The 12,826-nt window shown below is 35.8% G+C and overlaps 1 protein-coding gene across 27 annotated transcripts in view; it reads right to left on the bottom strand.

Moving 5' to 3' along the window:
* The window catches only part of PCM1 (pericentriolar material 1), a 107,170-nt gene that overhangs the window by 57,693 nt on the left and 36,651 nt on the right, over positions 1-12,826 (bottom strand). For all 27 annotated transcript variants that reach the window (XM_017867231.1, XM_017867243.1, XM_017867244.1 and 24 more), the window contains 10 exons: positions 12,300-12,451; positions 12,021-12,150; positions 10,775-10,915; positions 9,662-9,852; positions 8,167-8,367; positions 6,730-6,949; positions 6,477-6,622; positions 5,784-5,974; positions 3,154-3,325; positions 149-507 (listed from right to left, as the gene is read on the bottom strand). In XM_017867231.1, the coding sequence (XP_017722720.1) occupies positions 149-507; positions 3,154-3,325; positions 5,784-5,974; positions 6,477-6,622; positions 6,730-6,949; positions 8,167-8,367; positions 9,662-9,852; positions 10,775-10,915; positions 12,021-12,150; positions 12,300-12,451 (1,903 nt within the window). The remainder of the gene's footprint in view (positions 1-148; positions 508-3,153; positions 3,326-5,783; positions 5,975-6,476; positions 6,623-6,729; positions 6,950-8,166; positions 8,368-9,661; positions 9,853-10,774; positions 10,916-12,020; positions 12,151-12,299; positions 12,452-12,826) is intronic.

Here is a 12,826-nt window from a genome sequence, read left to right as displayed (position 1 = left end):
TTACATATCAAGGTAACTAAAAATGACTGTTCAACTAAGTCTAGCACAGCACCTGCACATCTAGCCTTTCTGAAACTATATCTCAACATGTCAAAGTGAGATTACCAACATTTACACTGATCAACATTCAACAAATTTCAACACTTACTGATGTTTTTAACTCTGCTCTTCAGCTGAGTAGAATTCCTCTTCTTACTTTTTGACTTGGGAGTTTTATCTTTAGATGCCAGGCTGGCCTGTGCAGATGCTTTTCTTGTCTTGAATGTTTTAGTCACTGTTGTTGGATCTACTGGATCAGGCATACTGCTAAAGCTTTCCAATGATTCTTCATCAAATTGGCGTCTTCTTCCGTTTGTATCTACTTGATTTTTGCGGTTACTATTTGTAGATTTTTCTACAGACACTGCAAATCCAGTCTTGATAAACGGTTTCTCTACTTCACCTTCTTGGTCATATAACCATGGTGTCCTACTGCTTTCCACCTCCTCTTCAGGCAGTTTTTTATTCCTTACCAACAAAAACAAGTTTTTATAAGTTAACAATTACAGATTTCTTTATTTACAAAAACTCCAAATATACTGAATTTATAGTCTACTCTTGAGCAGATTTAGGTGAATGAAACTGTCAACAGGCTATAGAAATGTTTTCACAAACATACACTTTAAATATGCAAATATCACATAAGCTAAGGTACTAAATTAGTTTTAATTCTGGACCCATCCCACTAAACCACTTTTACTGCCAAAGTTCCTTATCAAAGATCTAGCATTTGCAATGGAAAACAGTGGGAAAGAAAAATCAGGCTAGCTGCGATGGCTCACACCTGTAATCCCAGCACTTTGGAAGGCCGAGGCAGGAGGACTGCTTGAGCCCAGGAGTTCAAGACCAGCCTGGCCAAGACGGTGAGACACCGTTTCTACAAAAAATTTTAAAAATGAGCCAGGCACAGAGGCATGTGCCTCCAGTCCTAGACATTCAGGAGGCTGAGGCGGGAGGATCCCCTGAGCCCAGGAATTCAAGGAGGCAGCAAGCTATGATCATGCCAATTGCATTTCTGCCTGGGTAACAAAGTTAGACCCTGTCTCTAGAAAAAAACAACAAAAAGAAAAATCAAAGGAAGATGGGACATAAAAGAACAAAAAGTTGGAAGAATGGCTCAGAAAGAGCTATAGCAGAGGGCTTGGGAACATACATGGATTTGTGATCACCTAAAGCAGTTCAAGTAGAACAAGAATTTGGTGAAAACAATTGGTCATTCAACTAGTAATTTATTTCTCCACTCCTTAAGTCCATAGTTCTATTAGTCTACTGTCATTTCGCAAATTTTATCTACTGAACACTAACATCCCTTAATATTTAATAGGTACTCATCGGTCATCTAGGCTGGGGAGAAAACACATAAAACAAAGTTAAACAGGTCTGTAAAATATCTCAGAACTTTTAATATGCCAACATGCTTTATAAATCTCTTAAGAGTGCTAGTGAGCAAGAAGTCCAAAACTTTATCACAGAACCTAGTGTGAACACCACCACTGCTCCTAAGAATAGTCTGAGACAGTGACCTACAGGATTTAACTCAAGACAAGGGTTAGAAAGCTATAACTTACAGGCCAAATTCAGCCTGCTGCCTGTTTCCACATGGCCTCTAAGAGCTAAAAATGGCTTTTATATTCTTAAATAGTTGGAACAAAAAAATTAAAATAGTTTGTGACAAATGAAAATTATATGAAATTAAAATTTCCGTGCCCATAAATAAAGTGTTATTGGAGAACACAGCCATACTCATGTTTACATATTGTCTATGGTTGCTATTGTGCAAAACTGTCACAGATGAATGGCTATGATAAACAGCATATGGCCAGCAAGGCCTAAAATACTAACTAATCTTTTATAGGAAAAGTTTTCTGACCCCTGAATAAGACTACAGGATTTTATCTGACTTCTTATCGCTAATCATTTAATTCCGTGAAATTACAATAATTGAGATTTTGGGAAAGGAGGCCTAATCTGAAGTAGGCCAAATATCTAAAATATTAGACATTCAGATCCATTCTAAAAAAGACATAAGTAACTAATTTAAAACCAGAGTAATTTTTTACTATCAATTATATAAAAAACATGGAAAATAATGAAGTAGGGACATTTTGGTAGGAAGGTCTATTCACTGAAGCTTTGAATAATTGTTTACTGCTTGTGATGTATATTCATTCAACAATCATTTCTGAATAGCAACTGTGAGCTAACACTGTGTTAGGCTTCTGACAAAAGAATACCTTTATAGAGCAACATGAGATTTAACAGGAAAAAACAGAAAAACTAAAAAAAGGAGTCAACAAAGTAAGGGATGTTAATCACAGGATTCCTAGTGGTGAATATAAAGTTGGAATTCTCAGTTACTGGTTAATCAAGTAAAAAAAAAAAAATCCCAGTTAATGATTAGGTAATTAAACAGTGTCAAAATGCTAATAGAAGAGCCTGAGACATTCCTAATCACACAGCTAAAGACAACTATAATGTGAATTATATATATTTTTACAGAGTAGGAAAGACAATCAGAGAGATACATCTGAGAGATTTTCAACTGAGCCAATCTTTCACATTCAGTCAAAAATTGTGTTTCAGAAGATTATAGCATTAAAAAATAATAAATGTAAGAAACAAAGAGGAAAAAGAAATCCTAACTATGATTAATACCACGCATCCTCAAAACTTATGAGGCAAAAGTTGCTTTTATAATCCAATAGTACTCAACATTTTATTTGAATAGACTTTAGGAAGTGATTCTAATCAAGAGCTAGGAATCAAAAAAAGGGATCATCATTTAACAACTATCTTCTAGCAGTTAATATTAGTTTCCAACCCTAAGTCAGTGAACGGCAAACTGGTTTAACCTTAGACAGGTATCAAATCAGAGACTAAAGAAATCCTATGAGTTATGCCACATCCTTCCAAACTGAACTTTTCGTGTTCCAGGGTTACCAGGAAGTATCTGGCATCTTATCTACTGATACGTCAAAGTTTCATGTTTCCAACATCATCAAGCCAAATCATCACAAATGTCCTCCCTAGTTGCGCTTTCAAATTACATATAATTAGATGTAATCACAAAAGTCAATGTTTAAGCAATGAAAGACTATGTTTACAATCAGGTACCTTGGTTTCTCTGCTCCAATAGAGGAACTGCTTTCAAAAGGTTTTGGAAAAGCCGTATGTTCTGTTTTTCCTAAAGAATTCTGGACTAAGGGTTGCTGCTGCTCACTGGGTGTAGAGATATTCTGAGAAAAATCTCCGAAATTAGAAGGAAATAAAGGGCTGAAATTCATACCTAATCGGTAAAATCAATGGGTAAGAGAAAAATAAAGAAATGTCTTTAGCTTTAAAATGAAATTAAAAGACAGTTTTAATTAAATATGCCATTCAAATATACCAAAACAAAAAATTGTTAATTAAAAAAAAAGCTAGTATTTATCTAATCACTGTTTACAGCTCAGGCCACTATGTTTTAGGCATTGGTCAAAGACAACAAATAATCCCCACTCCCTTAAGAGCTAAAAGTTAGAAATAATAGTACCTGACATTTATCAATTACTGGGTGACACACACTACTGTAGGCACTTTACATGTTATTTGCTTTAATACTTAAAGTGTTATAAAATAGATACTGCACTCATTTTACCATTGAGAAACTAGGGTTACAGATCAAATGTCTAATAAATGAAAAAGATGGTTAGATCTCGGGTCTGCATTACTCCTATGCTTATGTTGTTTCTACTCTATTTTTATTGGGAAAGTAGAATATAATTAAATACTTACCAAATACTGTTATGAATCAGAAGTATTTGCAAAAGGCTACTAACAACATGGGGGGAAAGAGACTGGGAAGGTTTCACAAAAATTGTACTATTTACAAACAATGAAGAGCCTTTGTATACAGTTGGTGTGGGTATGAAGTATATTTTAGTAAAAAGGAAGAGCATTTGCAATTTCTTATTACTTAAAAGTCTACTCATGTGATGTTTGCTGCCAATACTAACTGACACTCAAGAACTAAAAAGCCTGTTAAATTTGTTATGCCACACTGTCTTGAAAATCTCATTAAGAAAAAAACACTGTGGTATACATACATATACACACACACATATATATACAACTATATATATACACATTGCTAAGCAAAACACTATAATACACATGTATAAGAAGTATTGAGTACATATATATTGTGATATATACACACATACACACACACACACACACACATATATATTCACAAAGCCCCCTCAACCTTTTTTCTCCTCCTGTATTCCCTGTCAACACCTTTAACTCCTCCTCATGATTCACCTCATATAATCAATCGGTCACTTAACTTATTCACTCTATCACTAAAATGTCTTTCTGTCACTCCTTTTTCTTGATCCCTACTGACAAGGCCTAAGGCCAGGCTATCATTCTTTCCATATTATTATGACAGTCTTCTGTTCACCAGCCATATCTTCTACTCCTTTCCTCCAACTTCTGAACACTTTCACCAGTATAATCTTTCTAAAATATAAATTTCATGTTATCCCTTGCTCAGAGTCCTTCAATGGCACCCTCATCTGCAATATAAAACCGAAGCTTCTTTACACATCATAAAATGTCTCTGCCACTGTTCAACCACATCAATTACTCTTCCCCTAAATACTAGCCACGCTTAAATACCTCTAAATTCCCTGAGTGATATATTATTTCATTGCTTTATAACTCTAAGTGGTTCTATTTATTAGAAAGCCCTTTCATTTCTAATCTCTCTGGAAATAAATTCTATTCATTCTTTAGTTTAAATATCACTTTTTTTTGGGTGGGGGGGGGACTGATTTGCTGACACTCCCTAGCATTTGCACCACTGTTACGGCACCCGTGGCACTGTACTGTAAGCATTCATTAATAGCATCCTCACTAGACCCTGAATTCCTTGAAGGATCAGTTACTCATCTTTAGATCCCAGTAACTCACATCGTGCCTGGTATGTAATGAGTACACAAAAAAAAAAAACATCCAAAGAAAAGCTTAAGCTAAATGTGCTCTCCTTTAGTCTATTACTATCTACCTAACAAGACATGGTACTCCTCTAGAAGAGCACTGTCTTACTCATCTTTACTCTCCCAGCGTTTTACATAGTGCCTAGTATACAGCAGCCAATGAACAGGTTAATTCTCTTTCCTCTTAATAAATAGTTGAAGCAATCATTGCTAAGTAGTTTACTTAATTTCATTAGAAACCATATTATTAAAGTTTGGTTTAAAAGAAACAAAGTAGGCTGGGTGCAGTGGCTCATGCCTGTAATCCCAGCACTGTAGGAGGCCAAGGCAGGCAGATCACCTGAGGTCGGGAGTTTGAGACCAGCCTGACCAACACAGAGAAACCCCGTCTCAACTAAAAATACAAAATTAGCCAGGCGTGGTGGCACATGCCTGTAATTCCAGCTACTCGGGAGACTGAGGCAGGAGAATTCCTTGAACCTGGGAGGCAGAGGTTGCCGTGAGCCAAGATCGCGTCATTGTACTCCAGCCTGGGCAAGAAGAATGAAACTCCGCCTCAAAAAAAAAAAATATATATATATATACACACACACACACATATATATATGTACATGTGTACATATATAGAAAAGAGTTTGCAACTTTCTTTGTAAACATTCTCTACCCCATTCCAAAAGAAAATGTTAAAACATCTATGCAAGAGACAAATTATGTTCTCAAATACTGCTTTTATTTATTTTCTCTTCAGGTTAAGTCACCTACCTGGTGCAAATGATGAAAAGTTAGTAAATCCAGGTATACTGAAGAGATTTACAGGCTGTGTTGGAAAGCTGAAAGGACAAAATAGACTGGGAGAAGGAGGGTGCGATGCACTACTGCCTCTTTCCTTGCTTCCAGGCTTTTCTGGATGCTGATTTTGTTGGCGCATAAGCTCATTTAACATTTGTTTCAACCTACAAAAATTTAAGTCAGTAATCTAAAAATCAGTTATATTACCATATATAAAGTACATTCAGGAAGAATACATGTAAAAAATGATTCAAAAGCATGCAGACAAACTGCTCTGATACTATAATAATATGTGCTTGGTCTAGAGGCTTAATTCAGTAACCTTCCCTCTGGAACAAGAAATGAACTTAGTACTTCTGTCCGACAGTCAGTAACACTCTTAAGAAACTCACTTTTTTGTTTGTTTATAGCTTCACTGTGGTACAATTTACACACCATAAAATTTGCCAAAATGTAAGTGTAAAATTTAGTAACAAATTTATAAAAACAGAAATCCATGGTATTAAAGGGAAATATAAGGCAAATCACCACTCATAAAATTCTCAAGGGACGGAGAACGTCCAAATATGCAATTTGGTCTTGCTCTTCTCTCCCAGAAGCTAATTGTAAAACCTTTGCTCAATGTTAGCTCTTATACAGTCGCAATACTTCTAAGAAACAGATTACCTCTGAACATTATTCTGTTGCCATGTTAGCTGAGTGTAGCACTGGTTCAACTGGTGCATTATGAAGTGTACTTGAGGAGATGCAACATTGCTGGGCATAACACTGTAAGGACCCGTGAGAAGAGTTTGTAGCAGACAAGATAGAGTCTATTGAAAGAAAATGTTTGTTAGTAGTTACTGATGACTTGAGAAAAATTTGTATTGCTTCAAAAGTTATAAAATAGAAGAAAATATACTTTCACAGCAAATTTTACCTGCTGGTCTTGCATCAAAGTCTGACAAATATTGACACTAAAATCAAGCTGTTTCTTCAGCTGATTGATTTGTTCTTGCCATTGTTCTTTCTCTTCTACATAAGACAGCTCTGACACCCAACGAAGGTTTTCTTGCCGTTGCATGCTGATATTCTGTTGCCTTGTCTTGGCTAAAGGACGGTAATTTTCATCTGCTGAAAAAGGGCAATTGTTCTTCCACCTAACAAAAGATTGAAAGCATTAAGTCATCACACATAATAATTTGGTTTTAAAAATACAGAAATGAACTCTGATACTCTGGCCTATGGGCCAATATTCTCTTTTAAATTCAAAGAATATATAAAGTATTAAAAAATATAGAGGGGGGAGAAAGTCCAGATCTTTAGCTTTGTACAATTATCAGTTTTCATTAGTTTCCAGTCTTTTTCATTAATGTTTTTACACAGAAGTGTCCATATAATTAAGTATTCTGCAAAATAAAAATATTCATTATGTCACAAGTACTTTTCCATTCTTCATGCTTTCAGTTCGACCACATAGCATTTCATCAAGTGGACTACTGTATCTACTTCACCATCTTTAATTCACGAAAAAATTTTCAGTTATAATTATTAGTAACAATGTAATAGTATCTTTGTTGACAGACCCTTTTCACTATCTACAATTTGTTATTTTTGGTTAATTCTCAACAACACAAGTGAAGACTGATCCAGTTTACCTGCATCTATTGGAACAACATTCTTGTAGTATAATAAAGTATCTATCTGTTCTTTGTGCCTGGTTCCTAGCACAGAGTTCGTAAAACCCTTGGAATCTCCCAAGTGACAGTGTCTTCTGTTATCCATAACAAGCCCCTTCAACCAGATCTGAATTTTTGCTAATGAGACCAATCACCAACAGTCAACAATTTTCTCAATTGTGCCTAAGCAATGAAATCTCCTAAAAAACCCTAAACAGAGTTCAGCCAGCTTCTGGGTCAATGAACACATCGAAGTGCTGGGGAGGGTGGGACACAGAGGAAAGCATGGAAGCTCTGCACACCTGCCCAAAACATACATTGTTCTAATGCACCTCTTCCATTTGGCTGTTCAGAATCCTTTATAAGAAATGAGAAAACGTAAGTGTTTTCCTGTATTTCGTGAGTTGTTCTAGCAAACCTGAAGGGGGTTGCAGGAACTCCCAAATTTCTAGCCATGTTGGACAGAAGTGTGGGTAACGTGGGGACCAAGTACTTGAAATTGAAGTCTGAAGTGAGGGCAGTCTTACCGAACTGAGCCCCTTAACTTGCGGAGTCTGCACTAACTGAATAGTTAGTGTAAAAACTGAACTGAATTGTACGACATTCAGTTGGCTTGGAGAATTGCAGAAGTGCTTGCTGTCAGTCAAAAAGACCTGGACCTCTGGAATTAAGCACAAAATTAAAATACTGAAACTAACCTATTTTTAGTTTCCTTTCCACTGTAGGAGTTATGATTTACACTGTTAGAAGGATACACAGAAAAGTTATCGTTGGAACTGGCATCTTGCTCTTCTTCCTCCTCTTCATCTGTCCGAACAATTCCTTCAGAAAGGTAACCGTCTTCATCTCCTTCTTCATCTAGTGCACACTGGGTAGACCCTCCCCAAGTTGCCATTGTTCTAGTGATTAAGAGACATAAAACAGATGTCATTCTGGAGATAAGCTAAATACTCTGCCACCTACTATGTGCTAAACATTGTTTCAAACATAAATATACATGTCTGCATATAAAATTTCATTTAATCACAGGAACTATGCTATGGGTGGCACTCTCCCTATTGCTGTTAAATAGAATATGTTTAGTTTGCCTTTCTGAAAACAATTCTTCAAACAAATTTAAATAATCATCATATCCCCTGGGACTATTTCTCAAAGTTAAACTGCCCTTAACTTTTCCCTGAGGGAGTTTTCAAGATCAGTGCCATTCAGCAGATCTTTGAATAATTATGGCAATAATCTGTATCTGTACTATCCAATACAGCAGATGCCAGGTACACATGGCTACTGAGCACTTAAAATGTAGCTAATGTGACTGAGAAAATAAATTTTTAATTTCATTTGATTTAAATTTAAATAACTACGTATATCTAGTGGCTGCCATACTGGACAGCAAAACTCCAGACCAATGATTCTGAAACCAGATGCTCATCAAAACTATCTGAAGAACTCTGCAGAGGAACAGAGGTGTAGTACCCAGAACAGAATAAAATATTGAAGATACAGTCTGATCAGTAAAATGCATATTGGGACTCCAAAAATATAAGTAGTTCATCTGAGAAGAGAGTAGGGCTTGGTGCAAAATTCCAGAAATTCCAGAAATGCCGTCTGAGGATATCAAAAGGGAAGGTCATGAACACATCTAAATTTCAGTATTTTAGATATGGGTATTACCATATAGCTAAATAATTCACTGATCTTACAGACGACCAACTCTTAGAAATATTCTAAATATGGACATTTTAAACTGAAATCTTAAAACTAAATTATTATTATACTATAAAAACTAAATTATTATTATAATAAAATGATCCTTAAGAACCTTACAAACAGCAGATACTCAATTTAAGCAAAAAACTGTTTATTTCTGGCTCGACAAAAAAGCACCACAAAATATCAAGTGTTTTCTTTTTATAAACTTAAGAAAATAAGGCTTATACGCACAAGAAAATCTATATCACCATTTGATCAAGTGCCATAGTAATTTTAAGACAAAAGAGAAAGCTGATGCTACAAGAAGTCATAATAGAAAGTGGATGGATTCAGTTAACTTGGGTCACAAAGGTGGTAGTTAAATAGTAGCCTCACTGAAATAGATTTGTGCTGTGGTGTAGAGGAGAAATGTGGCTGCCTAGCCTACAGGTCGATCTTTGGCAGGTGACGTTTTTAGAAAAGTGATTTATGCAGCTCTCTTACTTTTCTGTTCTACTTTGCTGAGGAGTACATAGATTCTCAGATCCATCACTTCTCAATGACACAGCCACTGGAGATGCAGTTTCAGCTAGACCTTGCCTCCTCTGATGTTCAGCCATCAGAGCTTCAAGCTGCTTTCTTCTCTGTCGCAGCTCTTCCCTCAACATTTCATGTCTTCTCATTTCTGACCACAACTATTTTTTTTAAGAAACCAGAGTTAAGTAAATATTTGGATTTGCTGTAACTTAAAAGAGTAAAAGACTGATAATATTGTCAGTATCAACAAAGCTTTCTCTTCTCATTCTCTCCTTTCCACAGTAAGATGTCCATAAAAGTTAAAATAATAATTTGGTTATGAATACAAAAAAATTAGGCAATCTTTTTTTTTTTTTTTTGGAGACAGAGTCTTACTCTGTCACCTGGGCTAGAGTGCAGTGGCGTGATCTCGGCTCACTGCAACCTCTGCTTCTCAGATTCAAGTGATTCTCCTGCCTCAACAGGTGCCCACCACTACGCCCAGCTCATTTTTTTGTATTTTTTAATAGAGACAGGGTATCACCATGTTGGCCAGGCTGGTCTTGAACTCCTGACCTCATGATCTGCCCACCTCGGCCTCCCAAAGTGCTAGGATTATAGGTGTGAGCCACCACACCTGGCCTATTGATTCTTAATAGAAACAAGTAGAATGCAAATATACTTTAGAAATTATTTAGGAAAAATTATATTTTCTACAAATTACATATAAATAAAATATCAAAGGACAGGTCTAACTGAAATGATTACTATTTGTTGCAACTACTCCTGTATATATTTCTGCCAAATATTTATTAATAAAGAACACAAATATTTTAAAAGATAATTACTTTCTAGAAGTTATCAAAACTTATTTTCAATTAAAGTTTAAAACCAAAATGTTTTGTCTTTTTTATATTCTTATAATCTACAATCACATTTTTGTGTCTACTAAAAAAGGCACAAAACAGACTACCATTTACAAACATGTTTCAGGGATATTCAGTTTCCTTTCTTAAGATGTGCCTTACTGAAGAACAAAAAAAAAAAGAGGAAAAAAAAAAAAAGACTAACTCAGGAACAACAGAGTACAATTTACAATACCTCATTATCTACTATTGAAGAATCTTCAGGCTCAAAAACAGATTTGCTTGTACTGGTCTCGTGTTGATTAACAGTTGGGGTGGAAGTAACAGCTGGCATATATTTTTTGGTGGGACAATTACCCGCACTAGCAGCTGACAGCTAAAAAGGAATTCACAAAAAAAGTTACAAGGAATTAAAGCAATTATATTAATTTAATAAAAGCAGGTACTTTAAATATGGCACTAGGGCTCTAGCGCCATATTTAATCTGCTATCAGACCCCAATTACCATCATCATCCAGATAACTTGAAATAAGAAAACAAAGATGAAAACACAAACTGAGGCTGACAAACACAAGCCCTCAGGAACAACAGAAACAATAGGGATAAAACATAATGGAAAATTTTGTATACTCAACCCAACTTTGCAACTTATTTCTCTAGACAGTATTTAGATTGGAGACAAGGAGAGAAAAAGGATTAAAGTAGGAAAGGCAAGGGTTTAGAAAATAAACACATTTGATGTGTTTTCCTTTCTTTGAAAACACAACCTAACTGAAGATAAAGCTACCCAATAAACTCTGGGAAAATATCAGAAGGAATTATTATCCCCTTCCCATATTATTAACTGATTATTTGATATCATCAAAGATATCTTTTCTTTTTTGTTTTGTTTTTTTTTTGTTTGTTTGTTTCTTTTTGAGACTGAGTCTTGCTCTGTCGCCCAGGCTGGAGTACAGTGGCGAGAATCTTGGCTCACTGCAAGCTCTGCTTCCTGGGTTCAGGCCATTCTCCTGACTCAGCCTCCCAAGTAGCTGGGACTACAGGCACCCGCCACGACGTCTGGCTAATTTTTTTTGTATCTTACAGAAATATTCTCTTATACAGAAAATAAGAGGCCAGGCACAGTGGCTCACACCTGTAATCCCAGCACTTTGGGAGGCTGAAGTGGGCAGATCATGCGGTCTGGAGATCGAGACCTTCCTGGCTAACACGGTGAAAGCCTGACTCTACAAAAAATACAAATAATTAGCCAGGTGTGGTGGTGGGTGCCTGTAGTCCCAGCTACTCAGGAGGCTGAGGCAGGAGAATGACGCAAACCTGGGAGGCAGAGCTTGCAGAGAGCTGAGATCGCACCACTGCACTCCAGCCTGGGCAATAGAGCGAGATTCTCTATCAAAAAAAAAAGAAAGAAGAGTACTTTCAGTTGACATCAGGTTTTAAACATCTTTTTTTAGACAAGTAGAAATAAATTTCATAATTACCTGTAAGTCAGGGCATGCCATTTGCAAGGCTTGAATTTTCTCCTGAATGTCAATCAGTTTCTTTCTTTCTTCCTGCAACTGTTTTAGCTCTCTCTGTTGCTGCTGTAGTTTAGCCTCATAAAATTTCTCTCTACAATTAAATTGACATTATATTTATGGACTCCAATAAAATCTGACGAAGCATTAGGCACAACGTAACACAGTACCTAGCTGAGTACCTTCTCCAAAACAGGCACTAAATTTTTATTATATTAAATGAAGGCCAAAAGCTTAACATACCTCGTCTTTTCATTTACTCCAGTATCTTTCTGTATTTTATTGGCATTTCCTCTAGGGTTATTTGAATTTTGCTTGGTGTCTTCTTCTGCTGGGTAGAAGTCATCCAAATTTGATGTATTGGCAGAGATAACTCCTTGAGCTGCATCATCATCCTGAAAGAGCATCTTTACATTAAAACAATCTTGATACCTAAAGACATTATCCAATTCACACCTTAGTAAATACCACTGGTCTGTAAAATTTACATTAAAAGATTAAAGCAGTAAAGAAAGCATGTTTGTATACATGTTTACACGTGTTCAATATACACACGTATATTCACGTGTTCAATATACACACGTTTGTATTTGCATACATGTTTATCTCACCTCAACAACTCTTCTTATAATTGAGAAATTTGGAAAAGGCCAATTCCAGTAATGGTTAAACAAGCTACAGTATATCAATAAAATAAAATGTAATCAATGTGTGGAGAAATGAACTCTCATATAAAATATAAAAAATATAAAAAATGTAAAATATTTTTA

The sequence above is a fragment of the Rhinopithecus bieti genome, unplaced genomic scaffold (assembly GCF_001698545.2).
Source record: "Rhinopithecus bieti isolate Rb0 unplaced genomic scaffold, ASM169854v2 scaffold_2888, whole genome shotgun sequence".
NCBI classification, from domain to species: Eukaryota; Metazoa; Chordata; class Mammalia; order Primates; family Cercopithecidae; genus Rhinopithecus; species Rhinopithecus bieti.
This window is presented reverse-complemented; position numbering and strand designations above follow the sequence as displayed.